The sequence below is a fragment of the Mastomys coucha genome, unplaced genomic scaffold (genome assembly GCF_008632895.1).
Source record: "Mastomys coucha isolate ucsf_1 unplaced genomic scaffold, UCSF_Mcou_1 pScaffold22, whole genome shotgun sequence".
Taxonomy (NCBI): Eukaryota; Metazoa; Chordata; class Mammalia; order Rodentia; family Muridae; genus Mastomys; species Mastomys coucha.
This window is the reverse complement of record NW_022196905.1, coordinates 163,985,643-164,013,641: the sequence shown is the minus strand read 5'-3', so window position 1 is coordinate 164,013,641 and position 27,999 is coordinate 163,985,643. Positions and strand designations below refer to the sequence as shown.

Genomic DNA, 27,999 nt, shown 5'->3' with positions numbered 1-27,999 from the left:
GTTTTTTTTTTTTTTTTTCCCCCGAGACAGGGTTTCTCTGTGTAGCCCCTGGCTGTCCTGGAATTCACTCTGTAGACCAGGCTGGCCTCGAACTCAGAAATCCACCTGCCTCTCTCTCCCAAGTGCTGGGATTAAAGGTGTGCGCCACTACTGCCCGGCGAAGCCATGCATTTGTTACAGTGCGAACAGGCAAGATTTCTGACATGAAGTACATAACAATAAAGATGGTTTCTAAAATCCTAGTTTTGATCCTAGGGAGTGTATAGGCTTTGGTATTTAATTATATGTTACTGTGGAGTCTTAATTACCTCTCCCATCACTCGAAGGCTTCTAGAAGCCAGACACCGGGTCATGAACCTCTCTGCTCTCTGGAGCTGACAGTGAGCCTTTAGCCTGGCCAGGAGCCCTGTGGACTCGCTCTTGGTTATTCCCCACACACAATGTCACATGTGAAGGAGAAGGGAAATCGGAGGCACTGGTGCTTCTCCTCCACTGACAGCCCCCGAGCTTAGAAAGGTTAGCCTGTGAGCACGGGTAGGGGTGGGTGTCTTAGCTCTCTGTTTCACAAGACTCTGGTTGGAAAAGGACGGGTTGGCTTGCCCAGTGTCATAGACAATCCATGCTAGAAAACTGAGTGTGCAGTTTAGATGCAGTGCATTGCCAGAAATGCATACTATGGAAGCTCATACATTTAAAAAAATATTTATTTATTTTATTTATATGAGTACACTGTAGCTGTCTTCAGACACACCCCAAATCCCATTTACTGATGGTTGTGAGCCACCATGTGGTTGCTGGGAATTGAACTCAGGACCTCTGGAAGAGCAATTGGTGCTCTTAACTACTAAGCTATGTCTCCAGCCCTGCTCATACATTTCTTGATCTATTTTTTTTATTTCCATTTTAAAAATGGATTTGGATCTAAAAATGATTTGGGGCTCTATCTCAGTGGTAGAGCACTTGCCTAGCCTATGCTCAATTCCAAGCACTGCCCCCTGCCCCAAATCAAACAAACAAAAAAACCCAAAGTTAGAAAATAGGCGATGGAATACCTTTAGATATTGGCGCTTTGGATGGAAATTTGCTTATATATAAATCAAAAAGAAATGCTGGAGCTAAGACAGCACAGCAGCTGAGAGTACTGGCTGCGTGGCAGAGGACCTAAGATCAGCTCCCAGCACCCTCGTGCAATTCACAAGGGCTCTAACCCCAGTTTCCGGGATCCAGTGCCCTCTGTCCATGGGCACTGCGTGTGCATGGTGCACAGACATACATACAGACCAACACACACACACATAAAATAAAAATAAATCCCTTTTTAAAGGCTTTTATTATGTGAAGACCTGTTTACTGTCCCCTATTTTCAGCAGTGTTACCCCTTGTGGGATTTGAGTACCTGTCGAGTATTTAGCTAGATGCTTGTGATCACTAGTCACTGATCGGTGCTTGAAGGCAGGAGTGATTCCTGTGTTGTCCTTAGAATGGTATGAAAAATTCTTTAGCATATTTTACAGCCTCATACTAGCCCTGGTAAGACCCTGATGACCTTGTTCTGGTAATTTGATCTTTGTCCTCAGTGAAGAGCTGGTGGCCGAAGCCCACGCCCTCTGCTCCAGGCTAGAAAGTGCGCTGCAAGACACCGTGAAGGAGCAAGACCGCAGCTTCACGGTAACGCCTGCGGGGAGCCCAGCTTGTCTGGTCCCTTCCTTTCTGCAGCAAAAGAGGAGAAGCAGTTTGGAATCAGCCTTCACTCACGGCTGTCTCTGCATGTTAAGGTTTTCTTGATGATTTCATGCTTAGGAATGCCACATGCATTCATTATCTTAATCCTCATGACACTTAATCCTGACAAAGTGGCAGCAAGCGAGTGGCAGCAGAAGCCCCTTCCCTGTCTGTGGGACCATTGCAGAATGTCTGTATGTGCTGGGCACTGTGCTGGGCTTTGTGACAAAAGAGAAATCTGTCACAGCCTGTGGCTCAAGGACTCAGTTTGGCTACAAGCAGTAGCAGTGTCAGAGAAACTGACCTGAAGAAAATCTAGCTGTGACCCAGGCACTTTGAGACAGAGCTTAAACAGTTGTTGGTGTCTAAATGGCCTTTTCCTGCTGATGCAAGCACCTACTAACTACTTGCACATCTAACTTTGGGGAGTCAGAAGAAACCCCATTCAGTTGCCGTCTTCGCTAACCTGCTCACTTGTCTTTCTTCCGCGAGCCTCCCTAACTCCTGCTGCTTCTCACTTGCCTTCTGGTACTGTTTCTTCCTGCTCTCTACGTGTTTGCACTTTAGCCAGAGAAAAGGGCAGCCTCTTCTGGTTGACATGGAAATGGATAACTGAGATGATTCCCACCTATCTACAGTGAGTATCTAAATGAGAGCTCTATGCTACAGGTCATACTAAAATGACCGTCCACATTCCACAGGCACAGAGTTCCAGGAACTTCAGCTAGTCCAGAGGAAATCTGCTGCACTCACTTGGCTCAAGGGTGCCCTGTAGTACCAAGGCTGACGCTGATAAGGCTTAAAGCTACTTCTAGATTGTGTTGCTTGCCTCCAACAAGAGGAACGATGGCCCTGCCACTGAGTACTTAATGTGCCTGTTGACTTTCAGACTCTAGACTGGAGCTGGTTACAGATGGAGGATGAAGAAAGGTGTAGCCTGGAGCAAGCCTGTGACTGATGTGCCCATGAGCTGGCCCGTGGCTCTGCATGTGATGCTGTTCTGGTATCTCCAGGTGGAAATCTCACTCCCCCAGGTTCTGTGATGCTTGCCTGCAGCAGCCTAGGCTGGCTGTGTCTACACACTGGACTTCCTCTACAACAGAAGCACAACAATGCAGCTACAAGCACTTGCAGCAACGACACTTCATAGCTGCTGTACAAAGAAAGCCACACAGAGAAATGACAAATGTCTATTTTCAGTGTTTCCAGGCAGCAGCCAGCCTGTCCCCTTTGAACTCCTGGGGGAAGGAGCCCTGCCCTACCCATCCCTCCTCACCTTACAGCTGGGGCATCATCTGGGTATCATTATTCAGATGATGTCTCTTGGGCTCAAAGGTGTATTTCCACAGTATACCATCACTAGTACTTCTGAGCTCAAAATTCAACATCATGGGGAAGTTTGTAAAATTGAATAGTGTGTCTAGATTATGAGCCATTTTAATACCACACAAAACTTGTGTGTTTGTGTGCATGTGTGTGTGTAAAAGCAAAACAGGCTCAGGTTATTATAGACAGGTATACTTGATTAGAGAATAAATAACGCTGGGACAGAGAAATGTCAGAGTGGTCACCGCAGAGACAGTATGAAGCCTCGATGGTCAAATGAGTTCAGAGGGGCTGCATGGTTTGATAATTTCTTAGAGATTGATACTGTGCACTGGTAAACTATCTGAAAACTCTGACAATAAAGATGCTGGCTTAAGCTCAGCGTAAACATCCCCCCACCCCCGAGTAATGTCATTAACTATAGAGTCCTACCCTTCATGTGTGCTCAGTGTTTAGACATCCTGGAAAGGGCAGAGTGGGAACTAAGACCAGAAAAGATCGGATGAGACCAGACTAGGAAGGGAATGGATGCTGGGCTGAGAAAGCTGTGGTTTAACAAACTGTTGGTAGGCATGGGAAAACTTTATGCAAGAAAAATGACATTAACCCAAAGCAGTGGTTTGGAAAGTTTGTCATTAGAACACTGTAAATTATGACAATGAAATTCAAGGGTTACTTCTGCTTCCCCAAAAGATGAGTGTTCTATTGCTGTGATTAAACACTGTAACCAAAAAGCAAGTTGGGGAGGAAAAGGTTTATTTGGCTTACACATACACATTCATCATCAAAGGAACCGAGGACAGGAACTCAAGCAAGGTGGGAACCTGAAGGCAGGAGCTGATGCAGAGGCCATGGAAGGATGCTGCTCACTGGCTTGCTTCACATGGCTTGCTTGCTCAGTCTGCTTTCTTATAGAACCCAGGACCACCTGCCCAGAGATAACATCACTCACAATGGGCTGGGCCCTCCCCCATCAATCACTAATTAAGAAAATGTCCTCCAGCCAGATCTTATAAACACATCTTCTCAAGTAAGGTTTTGGCTTGGGTTAAATTGACATAAAACTATCCAGCACAATGAAAGAGATACTTTTTCCCCTTAACTATAGGTAAAATCCTGGGACTCTGTGTATAAATAAAGCAAAGAGAAGGCAGACTATACAGGGATCTGAGGGTTGATGCTGATGGTGAGTTCCCTAGGGGCCTGATCAAAGCTAACTAGTGGACTCACACACACACACACACACACACACACAATCCTAAAGAAAAAAATCTCTCTCTAAATGTAATAAATGACATAGCTAAAGCAGAAATTTAAGAAATTGAAATCTAAGTGTCATCGAGATTGTACTTCCCCAAAAAGGTTTGAGGAGAGAGCCCTTGCTGGCCTCTTCCTGTTTCGGTGGCTCCAGATCTTCAGCTTGTGGTAGTGTCTCTTTCTTAGGGATCACTTATTTTGTTTCATAGCTAAAGTGTTCCATCAGGGCAAAGGCCTGGTCCCTGACTGAGCCAGTGAGAATGAGAGGTAGGAGCAAGGAAGTTCTGATTATGTTTGTCATGTCATGACAGTCAAGAAGCAGAGCAGTCAGGCCAGACGTGAGGCCTGTAACCTTCAAATGTAACCCCATTTTTTCAGCCCTAACCTAGGTACCCTGTCCCCAAAATTCTACTACCTCCCAAAACAGCACTACCAAATAGCTTTCAGCCCTTCGTGGTCTCTCCTTCAGTCTCCTCCTGCAGATTTGTTCTTGTTTGATTTATATATATTAAAAAAAAGGCGGGCTGGTGAGATGGCTCAGTGGGGAAGAGCACCGACTGCTCTTCGGAAGGTCATGAGTTCAAATCCCAGCAACCACATGGTGGCTTACAACCGCCCGTAATGAGATCTGTTGCCCTCTTCTGGTGTGTCTGAAGACAGCTACAGTGTACTTACATATAATAAATAAATAAATCTTTAAAAAAAAAAAAGTTTTCACTTGATTTAGGGCCATTCTGGAAAATCTAGAATAAGTCCCTCATCTCAAGATTTTAATGCAATCATGCATTTTGCCATATGGTGTGATATCCACACATTCTAGAACTTAGGGTGTAGACATGTTATGGGCCCACCATCAATTCGGTCTAACCACTAGCCCCAACAAAACTCTTTTTTCACATATCCAAAGTCTTAAGTGCAGCATCAACTCTTGAAACCAAAATCTCATCTGGATGTCAGCTTAAAAATCCATGGCCTTCATCATCTTGACCGTGTGGGAAGAACATTTCCCCATGTCCAGCTGGGGGACATGAATTCAGCCATCATGGCACCAGCTACTCTTCCAAAAGACCTGTGTTTGATTCTCAGCACCCACATAGAAACTCACAAACACTCATAACTCCAGTTCCAGAGGATCAGATGCCCTCTTCTGGCCTCTGCTAGCACCAGGCAAAACACCCCCACACAAAAGATAATGTAAGTAACTTTTTTTTTTTTTAATTTCCTATCTCTGGACCTAGAACACGGGGAAGGAGTGGCCTGATGACAGGAGGCTGGGTGATCACATTTCTCTTCCATACACAGGAAAGCATAGCAGGAGGAGATTAGGAAGGAAGTGGGACAAGACTATAAATCTTCAAACCTGCACCTTCGAAAGGTACCACACACATACACACACACACACACACCAACCGCACCATCAGCTGGAGACTAAGTGTTTAAAAATCTGTGAGTCTGTAGGGAACATTTCTCATTCAAACTACCACACCCAGGTTCCTAGCCCTCAAGACACATGGACAGCTCATAGTGCAAAATACAGTTTGACCAACTCCAAATTTTCCCATGGTCTTTTATACTTTAAATTTTCAGTCTCTATGGGACTCAAAGCACTCTCTTAAACTGTGATTCCCTGGGAAATAAAAGAGCAAATTACACACCCACAGCATATAATGGTACAGAATATGCATTCCCATTACAAAAGGGAAGAATAGGGGAATAATGTGGAAAGGTTGGACCAAAACAGGACTGACCCCAGTAGGGCAAACACCAAATCCTTGTTGGCTGTCTGTTATCTGGGGCAGAAGTCTCTAAGGCTTAGGTGGCTTGGCCCCTGCAGCTTTCCTTCCTGGACTAGACGATACTCACTTGGGTTGGTTCTGCTCCATGTCAGTATTGCTCTTCTTGGCAAGCATCTCATGGCTCTGAATCTCGCTGAGTCTCCAAAGCAACCCAGACTTCTCCTTTACAGCATTATGCAATGGCCCTGCAGAGCCTCTGGCTGTGTGCTACACATTGCCTGGTCTCAGCAGCTCTCTGAAGCTACGGAGAAACTATCAGTGGTACCCTCAATCTTGTATCTTGTTTGTCTCCAAAACCACTACTGCATGCACAATACCTCCCAATTTGGATGCTAGTTTAGGATGGACCCTCACCTCCTTGGACCACAATAGTAGCAGCTTTTGGTTTTGGTTTGGTTTTTTAATGTCCCTGCCTCCCAAGTGCTGGGATTAAAGTCCTACTGTTACTATGCCTGGCCTGATTTTTGTTTCTTAATCACAGATATGCAGCGAAAACAATAAGAGCCCGTCCAACACAACTTCCACTCAGAAGAATGAAATTGGGCTCTTATCCCTGATCTTGTACAGAAAAGAATTCAGGATGGGTGGAAGACCTTAATTTAAAACTTAAAACACTGGAACTTCTGGATGAAAATATAGGAATTACTCTCTATGGCACTAGGGTGGGTAAAAGCTTTCTGAACAGTTTTAATGCATAGGAACTAGTCTCAGGCGTCAACAGATGGGCAACATGGGGTTAAAATGTTTTGACACAGCAGGAGAAACTATCAGCAAAGTCAACTGCCTAGGGAAGGGAGAAAATCCTTACCAGCTATTCTTTAGACAAGGGGCTAATATACAGGATTTACAAAGAAGTGCAGAAATTAACTACCAAGGAAATCAAGCTGCCAGTGAGCACATTGTCTATTGAACTGAAGAAACAGGCTTTTTAAAAAATACAAAGCCTAACCGGGCAGTGGTGGCGCACGCCTTTAATCCCGGCACTTGGGAGGCAGAGGCAGGCGGATTTCTTGAGTTGGAAGCCAGCCTGGTCTACAGAGTGAGTTCCAGGACAGCCAGGGCTATATGGAGAAACCCTGTCTCGAAAAACCAAAAATAAATAAAAAAATAAATAAAATTAAAAAATAAAAATAAAAATAAAAAAATACAAAGCCAAAAAAATGTCCAGCATCCCTAGTCATCAGGGACATGCACATTAAAACTACTCTGCTGTACCTCATCACCCCAGTCAGAACAGCAATCATCAGGAATCGCATAACAAATGTTGGAGAGGATGTGGAGAAAGAGGAACCCTTATTCACCGCTAATGGAGGTGCAAACTAATGAACAACCATTATGGAAATCAGCTCAGAGACTTCAAAAAATCAAAATAGTACTTATTACTGAATGACTCAATATTCACTTCTGGGCATATACCCAAAGACTTCTACACCTTACCCTACAGATATTTGCACATCCTTATTTTTCCTACTTCATTGACTATAGCAAGGAAATGGAACAAACCCAGATGTCTATCAATAGATGAATAAATAATAGACATCTGACACATATATATATGTGTATATATATGTGGATCATATATGTATATATGATTCATCTCTAAATAAAAATGAAATCGCAGACTTTTCAAGAAATGGATGGACTTACAGTATATAATAATATGTATGGATATACAACCTCAAACTGCGTGTCTACTTCATGCATGCCCATAGAGCATTTGTGTATACAAATATACAGGTGTATTCTAGTCCATAGAGCATTGGTGTATACTACTGTAGGTTTAGTGTAACATTTAGAAAGGAGAACAAGAAAGTTACACAAAGTAGTAAGGATGTAATGCAGGAAAAGGGCAGAAAGTCAAGGGATAGCATAGAAGGCTAAATGATTTTCTAGCTTTACCAACCACAGTCCACACTGCAGTCCTCGGATCTCCGTCCTAGTGAACTTGTTCCAACTGATACAGAACACTTAGTGGCAGCTTTGGGCGTGGGCCTTGCTGTTTTTCCAGGGATCACTCCAGTTGCCCCCAAGCCCTCTTTCCTCTTCAGTTGCCCCCAAGCCCTCTTCCTCTTCATTGTGTCTCAGTGCACAGGGACCTTCTGAGAGGTGTTTCCAACTGTTCTGACTAAATAGAACCCATCTCTCCCCTCCCAAGGGCTGCCCTGTTTCCTTGCTTTGTTTTGTTTATCCATGCAGTGTTGTGGTGGAACCAAGCATGTCCTCTTCACAACGAGTCACTCATTCTTGTCTTGTCCTTAGGCCACTTTATCACCCCCTGCCAAGGACGCGTGCACAAGACTTGACTTATCGCTATTGTACACCCAGTACCGAAAGCAGTGCCCTGTCCTTGCTAATACAAAGAACTCATTCGCTTAAAACAACAACAATGTATTGCTGGACCTGGTGTTGCATACTTATCCCCAGCACCCAGGAGACTGAGGCAGGGAGATTTCTGTGAGTTTGAGGCCAGTCTGCTCTTCATAGTTCTAGGACAATCTGGGCTACATAGATACCCCATCTCAGAACAAAATAAAGACAATAATAGAAAATTTAAAAGATACGCCTGGAGTAGAAAAGTAAAAGTGTAAGTAAAAGTGTCCCCAAATAATAATATCTAAGCTGGGTGACAAGACGTTGGTGCCAGTTCTGCTGTCAGAATCCAAGAGTCGTTGACTTTCCTTTCTCCTATACTCTTTTTCAGATTCGCCCACACTAGTGTGTATCATACTAACAATTTAACTGTATGCCCAAACGAATTGCTGTGTTTGCAGTTAATATGGACCCCATGAGGAGCACTTAGAAATGGCGCAAGTGCTACATTCCAATTCAAGGAAATTGTAAGGGTCGCACAGAGTCCGAGGGTCCCAGTGCTGTTAAGTCAGACACTTCTTTATTGTGGTCTTTTCCTAGTTTTAGCTTCTCCCACAAGAAGCATGGATATCGAAACAAACAAAGAAAGCAAGCCAGAACGCGTCTTTAGCCGTAGGTTGGCATATTCATACCAGGCGTCCAAAAGCACGGAGCAGCTCTTGGATTCTGACAGCAGAACTGGCACCGGCACTCCGCACATACAGTACAGGCCATGCGTTCCACAGCGATTGCCCACAGCAGCCAACGTCCACCTCCTTCTGCACCTCGGGCTCTAAATCAGACTGTTCTGCGACGAGGAGAGCGGAGAGGATCGCTCAGGCTAACCCACCAGGAGGAAACGCTGACCTCCTCGCTCCTCTGCCTCGGGACTCCCCACTAGCGCCCGGCAGCCGCTGGCCCCGCCCCGTGGCCTGGCGCGTGACGTCACCGCGCTGCGCCCTGTCAGGCGCCGCCATTGTTCCACCGGTAAGACCCAGGAGTGGGGTCGCCGGCGCCATGAGCAAGCGCAAGGCGCCGCAGGAGACCCTCAACGGCGGCATCACAGACATGCTTGTGGGTGAGTCGCCGGCCGCCCCCCGGTCCCTCTCCTCAGCCGGGCCTCGCTTCTCCCACCGCCCCGGTCGCGGTCGCAGCACCCGGCAGCGTCGGTCCCGGCCGCCCGTGGAGGAACCGGCCCACACCTCCTTCCCGGGCCCCGCGTTCGCGGCTGTGTACGTGTGTCCTCGAGCCCTTTGTTGTCTTTTCAGAACTCGCAAACTTTGAGAAGAACGTGAGCCAGGCGATCCACAAGTACAATGCGTACAGGTACGTGGTGAGCTGGCGTCCCAGGACGTCCTAGTTTGCTGTCACTTAGCAGGGATGGAGAGCGGGTGCCCAGTGGTTCTTTGGACGATCCGAAAGAGCTTTTTTTAAAAAAAAAAAAAAGCCCTGAGTGGCACTTTATTTAACCTATACAGGATTTTGGCAGAGCTTTATAGGGTTAACTCAGGAGAGTTTACAGTTCTGACTGAAAATAGGTGCCTGATGCATATATTCCCACCATTAATCCTGAATGACAGGAAATACCGTGCGGCTTTAAAACATGATAACAGTAGATGAGATCCGCATTGTGAAATAGATGTAGTTCAGAAAATCACCTTCCTTTCTGGTTGGACTGTAACAGATCCTGTGACCTTCCTGAAAACCATTGCCTGGCACTACAAACCTCAGCGGGCACCTCCCGACCATTATTCCCACAGTCCGATACATAACCTATAAACAGCCCCAAGCCCCTCAGCTTCTAAAAAGTAAGAGTGAACTATCCTTGCTTTCCCCAAGCTAGCCCTTACAATCAGTGTTCTCCAATAGTCTGTCCCATACCTTGATTTTCTCATCTGGAGTCATTATTATTGTTGTTGTTGTTATTATTAGTTCTTATTAGTTCTTTTATTTGGGGGTTATAATTACATCATTTCCCCTTTTCCTCCCTCCAAACACTTCCATGTATAACCCTCCTTGATCTCTCAAATTCATAGCCTCCTTTTTTTCATTAATTGTTGTTCCATATATGTTTAGATATGTCTACACATACATTTTCCTAAGTACATAAATACAATCTGCCCCAACTGTATAGTGTTCTTGTGTGTTTTGGGGGCTGACCGTTTGGAATTGGATAACTAATTGGCGTGACTTCCCTGGTAAAGACTCTTTCTCTGCTCTCCGTGTTCCTTAGTTTCCTGCAGTTTCGTGTAGGGTTGAGGCCTTGACCACTGTGGTGTGTCTGTTGTATTCGTCCTTGTTCAGCTCATGTTTAGGCAATCATGTCGGTGAGACCTTGTGAGGATAGCTTCTGGCATTCCTAGGCAGCACAGCCTTACCACCGTTTCCCCCATCCTCTGACTCTCACAGTTTTCCCATTCCCTCCTCCGCATTGTTCCCTGGGCCTTAGGTTTAGGAGTTATTTTGTAGACATATCCATTTAACTTGGCTCCATAACTCTGCGTTTTGATGGCTTATGGTTTTCTATAATGGTCTCTGTTGCAAAGAGCAGTTTTCTTGATGAGGGGTGAAGGCTACACTGTCTGTGGGTGTGTGAAGGCTGCACTTACACTGTCTGTGGGTGTGTGAAGGCTACACTGTGGGTGTGTTAAGGCTACACTGTCTATGGGTGTGTGAAGGCTACACTGTCTGTGGGTGTGTGAAGGCTACACTGTCTGTGGGTGTGTGAAGGCTACACTGTCTGTGGGTGTGTGAAGGCTGCACTTACATAGTCTGTGGGTGTGTGAAGGCTGCACTTACACTGTCTGTGGGTATGTGAAGGTTACACTTACACTGTCTGTGGGTGTGTGAAGGCTACACTGTCTGTGGGTGTGTGAAGGCTACACTGTCTGTGGGTGTGTGAAGGCTACACTGTCTGTGGGTGTGTGAAGGCTACACTGTCTGTGGGTGTGTGAAGGTTACACTGTCTGTGGGTGTGTGAAGGTTACACTGTCTGGGTGTGTGAAGGCTGCACTTACACTGTCTGTGGGTGTGTGAAGGTTACACTGTCTGTGGGTGTGTGAAGGTTACACTGTCTGTGGGTGTGTGAAGGCTGCACTGTCTGTGGGTGTGTGAAGGCTGCATTTACACTGCCTGTGGGTGTGTGAAGGCTGCACTGCCTGTGGGTGTGTGAAGGCTGCACTGTCTGGGTGTGTGAAGGCTACACTGTCTGTGGGTGTGTGAAGGCTGCACTGTCTGTGGGTGTGTGAAGGCTGCACTGTCTGTGGGTGTGTGAAGGCTGCACTTACACTGCCTGTGGGTGTGTGAAGGCTGCACTTACACTGCCTGTGGGTGTGTGAAGGCTGCACTGTCTGTGGGTGTGTGAAGGCTGCACTTACACTGCCTGTAGTATAAGGATCAGCATAGAGAATGTAGCTAGGGATTGTGCTGCTTTGGAAAGTGGTGGTCATAGGCTCTTCTCCAGACCTGTGACTTCAGTAGCCCTGGGTAGGTAGTTGTCTGGGTTGCTGGTACCACATATGATTGATTTCCCTCTTGATGAGTGAGTCTTCAGTCCAATTAGAGAGCTGTTGGTTACCACTGAGACATATGTGTCCCTACTGTACCCTTAGAGTTAGCATGCCATGCAGGTCATTGTGGGTCATTGGTGTCATAGCTGTGTAGGACTATTGGTGGATTCTCTCTGTTGGAAGCTTGCCTGGTGCCTTCTGATACCATGAAAGCTAGTCCTCAGGAAGGGACATTCAGGTCAGTCCAGCTCAGGGATCTGTGTCTGAAATGCATGGTTTCTTATAGGGACTTATCTTCTACATATTTGGTGGCTTCTAGGTTGCCACCAAAGGCAATAGCAATAGTCTGTATGTTTGGGAACATACACAACATACTAGGACATCTCTGGCCAAAAACTCAAAAGAGGGCTTTTCATGCCCTAGCTCTGGATGTTTACCTGGGTGCTTTGGCTTTTGGAGGGAGCATTGTTAGCTCAGAGCTTATGTATGTATTGTACACAGACTTAGGTTTATTGTGTTTTTTTGTTGTTGTTGTTTTTGTTTTTTGTTTTTTTTAAGGAAGACATCTATACTGTTATTTTACCAGCCTTCATCCTTCTGTATTCTCTCTCCCCATTCCGTAATTATACCCCACCTTTTTCTCACTCCTCACCCCATTGGATCACTTCACCCATGGTGTTCTCTCTCTCTTGCTCCCTGAAGCACCTATCCTGTCTAAGGTCCCATGTTACTTCCTGGTTTTTACACTTACTTTGAGATATGTACTCATATCTGAAGATTTGGAGCTAGGAGCCTCCAGTAGAAAAGAGATGCGATATTTATCTTTCTGGGGTTGGATTACTCGGTATGACCTTTTCTAGTTCCATTTACTTGCAAAGTTTGTGGATTCATTTTTATTTTTTATTTTTTTCTGAGGCAGGGTCTTACTTTGTACCCTTGGTTGTTCTGGAACTCACTACATAGACCACACTGGCCTTGAACTCAAAAGAGATCCTCCTGTGTCTGCCTCCCAGGTGCTGGGATTAAAGGTGTAGGTCATCACATTCGGCTGATTTTTCCTTATAGCTGAGTAGATTGCCACATTTTTGTTACTTATTTGAGACTGAAGGGCATTTAAGTTGTTTCCATTTTCCGGCTTTTGTGAATGGAGCAGCAATGAACATGGCTGACCATGTGTTTTTGGAATAGGATGTCAGCCCTTTAGGCATATGTTCTAGAGTAATATAGCTGGGTCATGGGGTAGATTTCCTTTTAGCTTTTTGAGAATTTTCCAGACTAACTCTCTGAGTGGTTGCACCAGTTTGCAATCTCACCAACAGTCAGTGAGGTTCCCTTGTCCCCCACACTCTGGACAACAGTTGTCACTCTGACTGGAATAAGCTGAGATCTCAAAGTTGCTTTGATTTGCATTTCCCTGCTTGCTAGGGATGATGTATTTATCAGCCACTTTTATCTTTTTTAGAGTTCTATTCAGATCCCTGACCCATTTTTTTAAATAACTCATTAGTTTGTTTGTGTTTTGATTCTCTAGTTTTTTAGTTCTGCATATTAATCCTCTGTCAGATATGTAGCTGGTAAAGCATCTCTCCTAGTTCAAGAGCTTCCTCTTTACATGGTTGGTTGTCTCTTTAGCTGTGCAGATGTGCTTAGTCTTATGAAGTCCCATTTGTCGATTGTTAGTCTTAATTCTTGATCAAATGGAGTCCTATTTAGAAAGTCCTTTCCTACAGCTATGTCATGGCACTTCTCTGGTCTGTGTATTATTCTAGCAGTTCCTATCCATCGAGTCTTTTAGGTTTCAGGTTCCAGTCTCTGATCCTTTTGAGTTAGTTTTTGTTCGTGGTGATAGATGTGGTCCTGTTTTCATTCTACTGCTTGCGGACATCCAGGTTTCTCAGCACCAATTTGGTGAAGATCACGGAGGGTTGGATGATGATTCAAAGCATTAACCACCTTTGGAGAACAGGAAGCAGCCTCCAGGCTGCTGTCACCTAACTGATGCTGCAACTGTATCTTCACAAGACCATTCCATCTCTCTATCCTAACTGATGCTGCAACTGTATCTTCATAAGGTCATTCCATCTCTCTATCCTAACTGATGCTGCAACTGTATCTTCACAAGACCATTCCATCTTTCTATCCTAACTAATGCTGGAACTGTATCTTCACAAGGCCATTCCAGCTTTCTATCCCACCAGTTGCTTCAGGAACTGGTAGGGAACATGGTAAGGCCAGCAGAGCCCATGAATGTGGGCCCACTGTTGCGCTTCTCTGGCTATGAAGTGAGTTCCTTGGTCAGAAACAGTCCACAGGTGGTAGCTTTGGCAGAAGCATTACGTGCTGGAAAGGCAAATCCATAAGCAGACCAAGCATCTACTCCAGTGAGGACAAGGTGTTGGCCTTTCCACAGAGGATGCAGCACAGTGTAGTCAACCTGCCATAAAGTCTGGACAGATCTGTCACAAGGGCAGCCTCTATGAGTCCCAGTCCCTGTTATCTTTCCCCAGATGTCTTTCTCACCATTCCAGTCTTGCTATCCAAGTCCATGAACATCCATCGATCATTTCTACTCAGGAGGAACCATGTATCTTTGTAAAGCTTTGATGTGGATATTTGGTAGTGTGTGTAGTTCAGTTTAAGAGACAATAAGCATTTGCTGGATTTTGAGTTGTTTCCTTTTCCTCCTTTTTATTTACTTGCTTATTTACTTATTTATGTATTTATAGAAAAGCAGCCTCCGTGATAGCAAAGTACCCACACAGAATCAAGAGTGGAGCAGAAGCTAAGAAACTGGTAAGCGGAATGAACATGTCATGAACCCCATCTTTTGGAGGGGGTGGAGAGAAAGAAACTGGGCCATGTCATACCTGAGGGTATGCATACCTGAGGGTATGCATACCTGAGGGTTAAACAGGGCTGCCCAGATGGCTCAGTGGATGAAGGCTTGCTGCCAAGCCTGCTCGCTGAACCTGACTTCAGTCTTTGGAACTACATTGTCCTCTGACTTCCACATGCATGCTGTGGCATGTCTGCATGCACTCTCACAAACAAATAATAAAGAGAACCAGTAAACATAGCGCTTCATCAATAGTTAGACTGAGACAAGATACTATATAGTGCCTATCAAGTTATTAATAATACATGTGTACAGAAATGTTTACTGCTGAAGGAGTATTCGTTGGCAGTCTTTCTGAAGGATCATTTGGTGGAATATGTATATTCCATCCCCCATCTTTTTGAGACAAGATCTCATTATGTAGCCTTAAGTGGCCTGGAACTCATAGAGATCCCCTGCCTCAGCCTCAGTAGGCTAGGATTAAAGCTGGCTCCAAGGAATGCTTATCTTTTGACCCATTGTTTTCACTTCAAGGATTTTGTCCTTAGAAGACCAATAGAGCTACTAAGTGACAAGAATTCATTAGTTTATAACTTTGAGCAAGTACATCGCTAAGGACTGGGAATGCAGTAAAAAGACCAGGCCTTTATTCTTTCATGTTTTACATTTGAGGAGAATACTGTCTAGTACTGAAGCCATGAGCCTTGTCGAGCTATTGAATTCTTGAAGTGTGGTTACTGTAGTTGAAGAAGAAGGTAAGATCTTAGTTACATTTAAGTTAGGCCTCGTTGGATGTGCAGTCTGGTCATGGCGCTCTATGTGCGGTGTCTAGTAGCATCAGCACCAGATGGAACCTAGCGGTACAGATGCTGCTCTTTCTACTTCTGACACAGCAATCAGGAACCCCAAAGTAGAAGCTAGGATCATATTTTAATGATGTAGTTACTTTTAATTTTTAAGCTTTTTTATATTTATTTATATAATCTATTTGTTTTTCAAGACAGGGTTTCTCTGTGTAACCCTGGCTGTCCTAGGACTCTCTCTGTAGACCAGGCTGGCCTCACCCACAGTGATCAGTCCACCTAGTGCTGGGATTAAAGGTGTGGACCACTACTGCTCGGCACTTTTAATTTTTTTAATTAAAAAGAAATTTTTGTTACATGTATATGTGTATGTGTGTGTGGTTGTGTGGCTTATGTGCACCATATGTATACAGAAGCCTGTGGAGGCCAGAAGAGCACATGGGATTCCCTAGAACCAAAGTTACACACAATTGTGAGCTAGGAACTGAGCCCAGTCTTCTGCCAGAGCAATAAATGATCTTAACCGTCAAGCCATCTTATATACGTACTTTAAAAAAAAAAAAAAGATTTATTTATTGTTATATCTAAATACACTGTAGCTATCTTCAGACACACCAGAAGAGAGCGTCAGATCTCATTACACATGGTTGTAAGCCACCATGTGGTTGCTGGGATTTTTGAACTCAGGACCTTTGGAAGAGCAGTCAGTGCTCTTAACCACTGAGCCATCTCTCCAGCCCATATGTACTTTTTCTTAACACACTTAATTTCTTTTACCAGTAAATACGGCAGTGTTTCTTATGGCTACATATTAGTTCATTGTAGGAATTTATTTAACATATCTTACTGGTGAACCTTAAATTTGTTTTCAGATATTTAACATAACTCGAAAGCTGCCATGAACTACTCCTGTTCTAAAAGACAGTCTCAGTTAAATAGTACAAGCAAATGTTAGAGGTTGTGAATACAGGTGATGTTTGTATTTAATTTTCAAGGCCATGAGACTAATAAGCGATCTTGATACTGTGCATGTAACTTTATTTTCACATTTTCCTTTTTTTGTTAGTTAAAAATTGTTTGCATTCATTTATTTAGGATGTGTATGAATACATGCAGGCAGTGGTGCCCATGTAAAAGTGAGAGGACAACTTGTAGGAACCAGTTCTCTCCTTCCATGACCCCAGGACATGAGGCTTGGCAACAAGTGCCCTAACCCACAGAGCCATCTTGCCAACCCAGTTTTCTCTGTTTCCCTTAATAAATGTAAGGGGTTAGGGTGGGGGTGTATTGGGAGCATGTCCAGAGCCTCTCCTGAGCCAGGCAGCCACGTTCCTATTGGTGTGTACATTTTCAGCCCTCAAAAGTTAATTTTATGCAAACAAGAGTGATGTAAAGTTACTTACTAGTTTTTCTCTGTCTATTCTTTAAGTGGTTTATTCTGGGGAGTTCTTCTGTGGGTTCAGTTTTCTGTACCTTTTTTTTCAAAACTTGTCCAGTAATCACTTGTTTCTTACTCCTCAGTGTTTATCTCTTGGGATTTGGTAAGCATTATATTTATGTCTTCTTTATTTTTTAATTTTTTTGTATAGCCAGGAGTAGGAACAAAAATTGCTGAAAAGATTGATGAATTTTTAGCAACTGGAAAATTACGTAAACTGGAAAAGGTAACATTTTAACTTGGTTTCTTATCCTCCCTTATGGCCTAGAGCAGAATGATTGATATAACGCTTTTAGGGAGACTCAGAGGAGAAATGATGATTGGTCCTTAATGGTGTCAGTGAGGCGAGGAAGGCCCTGGGCAGCATGGTGAGGCTGTGTCAGAGACGAGCCTCTTCTCCCACTTCTGAGTGCGGCTTTAGACACGGCCGGTCTGGGGCAGGGTTCCTCTCACTGTACCACTCACAGTGATTGCACATTTTGATGAGAAAAAGTCATTATCATTCATATGTCTGTGTCTGTGTGAATTCTCCTGAGCATCTTTTATGATTTTTGTTTGTTTTAATGATATCATTTCTGGTCTTTTACGAAGAGACCTTTTAAAAGTATTGGAAAACTGAATAGAGAGTGGGTAATAAATGTTGGTACTACAAAAATAACTATATGAGGGGACACTTTATAATTAGCTAGATCTTGTTATTCTACAGCTTATGTATAAAAACAACCCCCAAAATCCCATGTATTGAATAAATTAGAAGTGAGAAGTCTGTAGCTGCCCTGTTACCACTCACTCACTACTCAGGCCTTTGTGTTCTCTACAAATGCAAATACTTTTTTACTTTATTTTTAGCATACTGGTATATTTCCAATAAGATAATTTCAGTTCACAAAACATTCTTAAATGATTCTTTGATTTTCTTTTTCATAAAGATTCGTCAGGATGATACAAGTTCATCCATCAATTTCCTGACTCGAGTTACTGGCATCGGGTAAGAACTATTTCCTACCAGACATGGCTGTAAATTATTTTTCTTTTCATGTCATCCAAACCAGAATGCCTGCTGGTTCCTTTCCAGGCTTGCACTTCCCTCCCTCCCTCCCTCCCTCCCTGCCTCCTTCCCTCCCTCCCTCCTTCCCTTCCTCTCTCCCTCCCTCCCTCCCTCCCACTGTTGCCCTGACATCTTCACAACTGAGGATCTACAGCTGTGCCTTCAGTTCAGTCGCTGTTGTGTTTTAAAGACCCTTCCAAGCCACCTCTTCCTGAAACAGCGAGAGTCCCCAGACTAGCGCTTTCTCCCTCCTCCAAACCCCAGCACCTACTTGTATCTCTGTCTTTTATTCAGACTCTGTGTGCTGCCCTGAGCACGCCTAAGTATCTTCTCTATAGCACCTTGTGAATTTGACAAGAACTCAGCCAGTTTTAAAATTCAGGCTTGTAAATCTTTATCTTAATATTATTTTGGGCTAGCCACCAAGGGAGCTTCTTGAACACTGGGCACGTGAGAGGTTAGCTGTGGTGCTCTCCTTTCATCCACGTGGGACAAAACATTCCTGGGAGGTACAATAATTGTCCCATTGAGCGGCCTTTATTAAAGTCTTAAACATAGGACATTGGAAAGCAGCGTGACTCCGCAGAGATTCAAGGCTACTCTAAAATGTCTATTTGAAGGGAATTTGGAGAGCATTTGGTATAGTACTCTTCTGAAGTTCTTTAGTTGGTATATTACCAGCAGAAGTTCTTTTTCAGGACCCTGACTCCCTGTTCAATGTTTTTCTTCATTGGCACATTGGCTTCTAACATTAGTGTCAGTTTCTGTACCATGTATAGTCTGATATTTGCAGAGTCTCGTGTGTATACACGTACACACACACATTCTTTCTGTTCTCTGTTCTTACTGTATAATAATGAAAGTTGACACGGTGTAAGTACTTCAGGAAATATGGGTGCTGTCCCTGTTGCTCCTGCCAGCTAAATTGCTTTCCGTAACACAGTGGTAACCTATAAACCTAAGGCAGGTTTTATGAGTGGCTCTTCCTCATTTCTAAGAGCTATTCACTGTGCTTGAGGAAGGCCAAAACTTACCTCTGTTATAGTTTGTGACTCCTGTGTACTGCTCGGTGGTATTTTATATGACCCTATGTCATTCAGCATTACTAATTTTGTTCTTGAACAAGCCAACCTCATACTTATCCATGGAACCATCATGAATTGTTTGTCTACCTGAAATGGTTTTCCTTTGGTCTCTCAAATAGCTGGCCTTCTTCATTCGTATGTCAGTTTTAGCATCTCACAGGTCTCTACTTCCTGTCCAGTCTAAAGTGAGACACAGCGGCTCTGTGATGTCACACTATATGCATCTACCTGACATTGTGCTTGTTTATATGCGTATCTGTTGTCTTTCTCTACATACTGGCGTAGAAGTGTCTTGTCTATGTAGCGTTTCCAGCAGTGTATGTGGCACGGAATAGGCCCTCAATAAATTTCAAATTAATGAGTGCTCAAGTGCCCACATGTCTGTATGTGCATTATGACAGCTAGCTGCCTCGGTGTCTTTTTATGTTCAAGGTCATGGCTGTCCACCAACTGACTGAAAATTCAAAAACTCATTGGGTAAAATGAACATTAGCAAAGTAACCATGCAGCATCCAGCAATTCTTGTTTAGCTGAGTATTAACTCTGCCTAACAATAGAAGACATACTGTTATCACAAAGACTTGAGTTTCCCCTGGTATTGAGACAGTGGTTTTTAATTGTTGTTGTTGTTGTTGTTATAGGCCATCTGCTGCAAGGAAGTTTGTAGATGAAGGAATTAAAACATTAGAAGGTAAGTATGACATAAATCACCAAGTCCAAGCTAAAATCTCCAGGAGGGCCATCTTGGAAATCCTGTTCTCAAATAAATGTAAATAAATGTAGAAAAGGTGTTTTCACAACTACATCATAGAGAGCAGATCTAGAACAAGGTCAACCTTCCTATCTTAGATATTTTTAGATTTGTGACAAAAAAAAAATTAAGATGATCAAGAGGTTACTTTGTGGTGTCTGATCTCAGACTGAGCTATAATAGCCTCATTTGTATTTTGAGTCGACATACACATAGCAAGCCACAGAGACAGTAAGTAGCAGATAGATAACAAACGTCATCACATCCAGCACTCAGAACATCAAATCCAAATCAAATGGAAAGGCTCCCTTGAGATGGCCAGGCAGAGGTCCCAGTATAGAGTGCTGAGTACAGCAGTGTCCCTTCTGGTGAGTCTCCTGGGTAAAAGAAAAACACAGCCCTAAGATACCGTCATCAGATTCGGTGCTCGAAACATCCTGCAGAACTGACTGGAGGAGTTGAAGCCCTCAGCTGGGATTCCTGGGTGAGCTTTTTCTACGTGGATGAGCTTCTCACAGCTGAACTGCCGGCTTCTCTCTCCCACTGCAGGCACTTTCATATCGGGGGATAAACAGGAGTCCCTGCCCCCATTTGCCTTCTAGTTGATAATAAGGGCAGTGGAGGTACACTTGGGCCTGCCACTTGTCAGCGTTTAGAGGACCTGGAAGGACACTGGATACATATGCTTAGGTCTGAAATGGGGGAGGAGGAGGGGAAACTCCTGCTTTGAAAGTTAGCTTCTCAAAAAGCTCAAACAGCAGATGTTAGACTTCTCAGCTTAAAGACAACAAAGTCATGATTATTTGAAAAATTTGGGTCTAAATTGCTTTTATTCATGTTTTAGACAGTAACATTTTAGACTAAAAGCTAAACTGTTTATGTTGACAGAATGTTTCTGTTGGAGATTTATAAGCTGTTAGAGGAATGTTTGCTTTCAAAGAAATGGAGGGAAAATTAAAGCCTAGACCAGATAATTTTAGCACATTTCCCTTAATGTAACATAAGCATCCTTTAAATGTAACGTATCTCCTCATCTTCCAAGTGTACATATGGATTCATTGTCACATACCGTGGAATGTGTACTGTGCCCCACTTAGCATAGGATGAAATATTTGTGGGTTCAGCTACCTCTAAGCAACCCAGATAGACCAGGTAGACAGGCTTTGGAAACTGATCTAGTTTTGAATGCCGTTTCCAAAACCTCATTGTAGTGGGTTTGCTTAGTTCCTCAGCTTCTGGGCCACATGGTATATACGCATTTCTTACTCACAGGGTTTGACACAGTAATGTCTTAGACTACTTAGAGTAGTGAGCAGTAGTGAGCACTTCAACATGGCACCTGGCACTTGTGGGGCACTCCTTTTGTCAACTAGCCAGAAAATAAACCATCTTTATCTCAGGAGGACAGTGTATTTTTTGCCTGTATCATATACAGTTTCTCTAAGTGAGATGATTGGCCAAAAAGGTCAAGAATGAAGTTATTGACCCAGTGATGCTAGAATCTTCTGTTCTGGTTTTTATATTTCATAATTCAGATATGTAATATGATGACTGTATATAATTGTTTCCATTTCATTTTAGATATATTTGTAGTATTTTCTCTGGGAGGAAGTATATGTGCATTTATCAAAAAATGCATATTTTTCTCCATGTCTTCAGAGGGAATTTATGTATCTCTCAATATACTGGTTATTAAGCAAATTGCATTTGAAGCTTAATTGTTTTGTTTTTTTTCTTTAGCTAAAGTTGCTACTGCATTCCTGCCTAGAAAGGCATGTTTTTTTCCAAATTAAAAGATGAGGCTATTACCCTTCTCTCCATTAGCATAGTGCCTTCACAAACTCATATTCAATGCTAATGGGAGTTAACACGTGTCTAAGAAGAATGAGTCTAGCCGGGCGTGGTAATGATGCAGGCATAGGCAGGCTGATCTCTGAGTTCAAGGCCAGCCAGGACTATCTTGTGAGACCCCGTCTCAAAAAAGTCAATTATAAAACCTTAAGGAGCTGTGGTTTCTATTGCTGCCATCAACAGTGTAGTAAGCTACATTAGATATGTTAAGGGTGATTTTAACTCTAGCCAGTAAGATTGCCTGTAATTCCCGGTTTGTTTATATACTTTTTCATAACCCTCTAATTGAAATTTTGACTCATTGCAATTCGTTTGCAATGTTGACTTGAAAAGTTGTTACTAGTTCTTAATCTCTGTGGTGTTTTTTTAGTTATTGTATTTTGAAAATCATTTTGATATCTTTTTCTTTAGGGTAGTTCTTTGTAGAAAAGATAATTGGGTTTAATAATTTTTTCTAAAACATATTCAATTTAAACACCTCAACTTTATCTCCTATTCAGATCTCAGGAAAAATGAAGATAAATTGAACCATCATCAACGAATTGGGCTGAAGTAAGATAGCCAATTTTGATACTTCAGATGTAAAAGTTTTCATAGACGTTTGGTTTGTTTTTGTTTTGTTTTGTTTTGTTTTTACTTTTTGAGATTATAATATAATAATATTACTCCCTCCCCTTTCCTTTCTCCAACTATTCACATACATTCCTCCTTAGTCTCTTACATGGCCTCCTTTTTCATTAGTTTTTACATGTGCATGTATAGACATTCTTTGATAACCTTGAGACTTAGCTAAATACAACCTTTTTTTTATTCAGAAGTGCTGAACTTTGTGCAGAGTTTTGTAAACTTTATGCCTGTGCTCATATGTTTTATTATTGCATTGTAGCTGCTTGCTTATGTTCTCATTTTCTTTGAGAATTCCTTTCATTCTCTTAACTTTTATTGGAGAACTTCCTTTAAAAAATGGGAGAAATGAGAACTGAGTATATCAGATAGAGTTTAGGTTCTTTTGGGGAGTGGCTGTTATTTGAGATATTGTTTCACCTTGAACTCCTCATGTATGAAGCCCAGGCTGGTTTCAGACTTGTGATTCTCTTGCCTGGCCCTCCAAGATCTCAGATTACAGGCTTGAGGTCTATACCCAGCACAAGTAGCTCTTCAGGAGCTTACCCCTGATCTGTGAACATGAGGCATATAAAGTTACATGAATATGAGAGGAAGATCATTAATCTGTAAATGAAAGTACAGTATACTAGCATCAACATTGATTTTGTGTAGCACATGTTACAGTGTTAGTGCACTAGTACTCTGTGTCTCTGGAGTTACATAATCTTGGTGATTTGGTCCAAATTACATTTTTTCCTATTGGTGCCTTATGATTTCTTTCATTTCTATAGCCCTTGGAGAACCTGAGTGTTAGGGAAATTTATAAGATCTTCTGAAGAGCCTGTGCACTCAGAACTATTCTGAATGCATGCACTATCATTCTTAGACATATGTGTAGACATTGTTTCATGCTGCAGTACTATCCTATTGGGCTTCCTAAGATAAAGTTTATATATTATGCAGTTAACCTGTGTAAAATATACAATTGAACAACTTTCAGTATATTTACAGGGTTGCGCAGCCACATCAGTTTTTTACAGTCAGTTTTAGGACATTTTTCCTACCCGGAAGGAGCCTGGTATTCTCTTCCTCATTTAACCCTCACACACTTCTTTCTAAGCTTAGGAACTAATAATCTTTCTGCTGCTACAACTTTTCCTGTTCTGGATGTTTCACACCTCCCATGACTGCTTATTCACTCAGTGTCTTGTTCATCCATATTGTAGGATAATATTTTAAATACAAAACTTTTGGTATAATTTTCACCGTGGATACACTGTATAATGTTTTAAATCAGGGATTCAAACATACCCATACCCTCAACATTTATCATTGTCATCCTGTAAATACTTAAAATGCCTTCTAGCTTTTTGATGCTGTATGTTATTTAGAAAGAAAATAAAATAAGACCATATATAGATGCAGTAGCATCCGGCTCCCCTCAAGACAGTAGCACATCGGAGCCTTCTTCCTCTTTGTGCAGGTTTTAGGTGCTTTGACATATAAGCCTGACTTTATCAGCAGAGGACGGTCTCCTTCAGAAACGTGCAGCAGTAATGCCTATTTTACTGTAGCCTGGGTTGTTTGCTTGTTTATTTAGACTAGGTCTCATGTATCTGGGACTGACCTTGAACTTGCCATGTAGCCAGGGAAGGATGAACACCTCCTAAGTGCTCTAATTACAGGCATATGCCACTGGGTCTGGTTTACCCAGGGCTTTGTGCTTGCTGGGCAAAAGATCTCCCAACTAAGTTGCATTCTGATCCTTAATTCTTTATTCTTGTGTGAATATAAAGTTTATGTGGAAATGCATTTAAAGTCTGAAATTTTACAAGGGATGCAGTTTGGATCAATTAAACAACAGGTGCCTTCTCCACCACCTGCCCTGGCTTTCTTGTTGTCTTCTAACAATTCTAGTCTTGATTTTTGACAAATGATTCCCTTCTCTGCTTGATATGGTAGACAGTTTTTAAACATTAAAATTGTACAGAAATCTCTTTCTACTTGTTATGTCTTTCTAGATATTTTGAGGACTTTGAAAAGAGAATTCCTCGTGAGGAGATGCTGCAGATGCAGGTAAGAGTGTATGCATGATGCTCTCTGTAGCATGAGAAAGCCAGCTGTTGTTAGAATACTGACTTCAATTTTTTTCTATTAGGATATTGTACTTAATGAAGTTAAAAAAGTGGATTCTGGGTACATTGCTACAGTCTGTGGCAGTTTCCGAAGAGGTAACACACTTCATACTCTTGAGTTAGTCGTGGCTTGATGTTAAAGTTACCTAGTGTGTGTGACAGACGTAGATTAAAAAGATGTGATTAGTGTCACTTCATAGGCTTCCTAAGATCCATAGTATTAATTAATTTCTTGTGTGTGTTTATCCCATTGCTCTTGTTTATCCCATATTCTGTTGTCTCTGTCATTGTATCTGAGTGATTGGACAGAAAATAGAAGTCGTTTAACTCATTTTAGGTACAATTACAGTGGGTAGAAAGTGACCCCTTGTGCATGTGTCTTCAATGTCATTCTAGATTGGCCTAACTAGTAGGTTTACATAGAGAATTCAGTATATGTTCTTTTATCATAGGCGCAGAGTCCAGTGGAGACATGGATGTTCTGCTGACCCACCCAAGCTTCACGTCAGAGTCAAGTAAACAGGTACCTCTGAGTGGATAACCAAATGTGATCAATCTTACTCAGAAGGAGTATCATGTTCTAATTGATAGTTGGGTATTTTCACCTTGTGGATTTTGTTTGTTTGTGGTGCTGGGGATTGAACTTGGGGCCTCTTGCAGGGACTCTACCACTAAGCTATAACCCTGGCCCTGAAATTTATTTTAATCTTTATATAGAGACACATACAAACACACACACAGAGTATAATTGCCAATTAAACATAAGTGAGGGAATAAATGAGTGAATGAATCTGTGGGGTGGAATCTGCTGATGCTCCTCACACCATGTAAAGTGAGAAAAGATGGGTAGAGTAGCTAACGTGAAAGAGATCCTTACTGCAGGTAGGCGTGAGGATGAGAGCCTTGTCTTATGAATTCTCTTAATTGTTTTCCATGGTAAACCAGCATCTATAGATAAAAATAAGCCACAAACAGTACCACATTTCTTTTACAGATACCTGTATGTGATAAAATCGCATATGTCTTGCAAATAAAAACTCATAATTTGTAGCGTGAGCGCCCACAGGAAGTAAGAATGGTAGAAGCTCTCAGGGAGACGCACACTGACTGTCTGAGAGTGCATATGTAGTACTTCATGCCTCACATCAGGGTTAGGGGCTTGTTACAGTTTTCATATGTGCAATATTTCACAGTAACTGGTTTCCAACAGCTTTAGTTTTGATTTTTTTTTTTTAAAGAAATCCATACTAATTCGGAGTTTATCTTAAACATAGCCAAAGATTGTGTTTAGAGAGGATGACAAGTAAAGAGGATGACAAGTAAAATGTCGAGAGGGGCGTCCCTGTACCTTCACTCCATGGTCTTGTCCACTAGAATAGATCAGGAAAGCCATAGTGTTTTTCATATCTCTTTCCTGCCCCTGGGGTCGCTACCATACTTGGTTCCTTACTGTGACTGCCTGATCTTGTGGTGCAACATCTACATCTGTCTGATGTCACATGAGCCAGGACACAGACAACTGGCAGACTTCTTCCCACAGCAATGGATACACTGATGTCCCCAGAGAGTCATCCTGCTGGTCCCCTGGACTGACTATCCTGTGGGAGGCAAAGTACGTTACAGAGAAGGGGTCAGGTTTTTGAGCATCCCTAACATCTAAAGAAATAGAATTGAAGATATTTTCAGAATTATTTACTATCAATTTCAGAAATACTTAGCATAAAGTACATATTTTCATTAAGAAAATTTTTATCTGTTACAGAGGGTCAGAGATACGGCTTATCAATAAGGCTGCTTGCCACCAACCCTGACTTGGGTTCAGTCCCTGCACCCACATGATGGAAGGAGAGAGCTAATTATCTCAAGTTGTTTCTCTGCCTCTGCATGTGTACATGTGTGTGCACTTACACACTAAATAAATGCAAATAACTACTGTAAAACTTATTAAAAACATATAGAGGCAGGTGTTTTAAATTTTAGAATATTTTTGCTTTTTAAAAAGTGCTAATTTGCCAGGCAGTGGTGGTGCACGCCTTTAATCCCAGCACTTGGGAGGCAGAGGCAGGTGGATTTCTGAGTTCGAGGCCAGCCTGGTCTACAGAGTGAGTTCCAGGACAGCCAAGGCTACGCAGAGAAACTCTGTCTCGAAAAACCAAAAAAAAAAAAAAAAAAAAAAAAAAAAAAAAAAGTGCTAATTCTTTGCTTTGATGAAGCCAAATGAAGTTTATTATCATTGAAAGCATAATTTGGTTTTTTTTTAAGATTTATTTATTTATTATGTATACAACATTCTACCTGCATGTATCTTTGCAGGCAGAAGAGGGTACAAGGTCTCATTATAGATGCTTATGAGCCACCTTGTGGCTGCTGGGAATTGAACTCAGGACCTCTGAAAGAGCAGCCATCTCTCCACCCTCGCATAAGTAGTTTCTAAGAACAAGAAGTCATTTCATTTGATGGTCAGACATGGTGGTTTGTACTTGTAATCTCAGCACTTGGGAGGCAAGAAGTTAGCATGAGTTCAATGTTAGCCCACTGTACAAAGTGAATCCCAGGCTTGAAAGGGCTATGAAGCAAGCAAGCAAAAAATTAAAAAAGGGAGAAAGAGAGAGCAAGAGGAGGGAGAGAGATAGACAGACAGAGAGACAGACAGGGGGAGAGAGGGGGTAGGAGGGAGGGAAGAAGAGAAGAAGAAAGAAAAGAACAGTTTAGTTTGATGTGTTTTCTAGTAGAGGGGAAATGAAAAAGGAGACTTGGAAAGATGGCTTAAGCCTGGCAGCCTGAGTTGAATGCTTGAAACCCATGCTTAAAGCCAGATGTAGTGGGTGGTGCGCATCTGTAATCCCAGCATTCCTATGGCAAGGTGGGAAGTAGAGGCAGGACAATCAGTGGGAGATCACAGGGCAGTTTTCCTGGAGAATGCCAAGTAGAGCTGAGAGACCCCAACATGAGTGACAACCAGCTCTGAAGCTCTGTCCCCTGGTTTATAAACCACAGCATGCACAGGTTGGTATGCACACAGATAAATTAAATGAATAAGTAATTTTGGAGATTTATGTCTTTAATGATGCACATGTGTCTGTAGGAATGTGTATGTGACCACAGTTGCCCTCAGAGACCAGAGGTGTTGGATCCCCTAGAATGGCAGTTACAGGCAGTTGTAAGCCACCTAATGTGAATGCTAGAACTTGAACTGGAGTTGTCTGGAAGAACAGTAAGTGTTCTTAACCACTGAGCCATCTTTCCAACCCCAAGTAACTTCTGTTTTTTAAAAGAAACAGCATAGGACTGTGGACATAATTCAGGTAGAGTGTTTGAATGTGTAGCATTCACAAGGCCCTGGGTTGCATCCCTAGCACTGCATAAAACAGAGCATGGTAGTGCAGCGGCATCAGGCTGTCCTGGTCCACATATTCCTAACACAGTGCAGCAGGCTGTCCTGGTCCACATATTCCTAACGCAGTGCAGCAGGCTGTCCTGGTCCACA

At 42.7% G+C, this 27,999-nt stretch overlaps 2 protein-coding genes across 3 annotated transcripts in view; both read left to right on the top strand.

Annotated features, from left to right (window-relative positions):
* Ikbkb (inhibitor of nuclear factor kappa B kinase subunit beta) overlaps positions 1–3,660 on the top strand; it is a 54,825-nt gene extending 51,165 nt beyond the window's left edge. The window contains exons 21-22 of the mRNA XM_031339262.1: positions 1,578–1,668; positions 2,612–3,660. Coding sequence (XP_031195122.1) covers positions 1,578–1,668; positions 2,612–2,680 — 160 coding nt within the window. The 3' untranslated portion in view covers positions 2,681–3,660. The remainder of the gene's footprint in view (positions 1–1,577; positions 1,669–2,611) is intronic.
* Positions 3,661–9,387: 5,727 nt separating this feature from the next.
* Positions 9,388–27,999, top strand: part of Polb (DNA polymerase beta) — a 29,501-nt gene continuing 10,889 nt past the window's right edge. For both annotated transcript variants that reach the window (XM_031339264.1, XM_031339265.1), the window contains exons 1-10: positions 9,388–9,528; positions 9,719–9,776; positions 14,686–14,752; positions 17,188–17,262; positions 17,966–18,024; positions 19,811–19,860; positions 22,272–22,323; positions 24,399–24,453; positions 24,536–24,608; positions 24,965–25,035. In XM_031339264.1, coding sequence (XP_031195124.1) covers positions 9,468–9,528; positions 9,719–9,776; positions 14,686–14,752; positions 17,188–17,262; positions 17,966–18,024; positions 19,811–19,860; positions 22,272–22,323; positions 24,399–24,453; positions 24,536–24,608; positions 24,965–25,035 — 621 coding nt within the window. In that variant the 5' untranslated portion in view covers positions 9,388–9,467. The remainder of the gene's footprint in view (positions 9,529–9,718; positions 9,777–14,685; positions 14,753–17,187; positions 17,263–17,965; positions 18,025–19,810; positions 19,861–22,271; positions 22,324–24,398; positions 24,454–24,535; positions 24,609–24,964; positions 25,036–27,999) is intronic.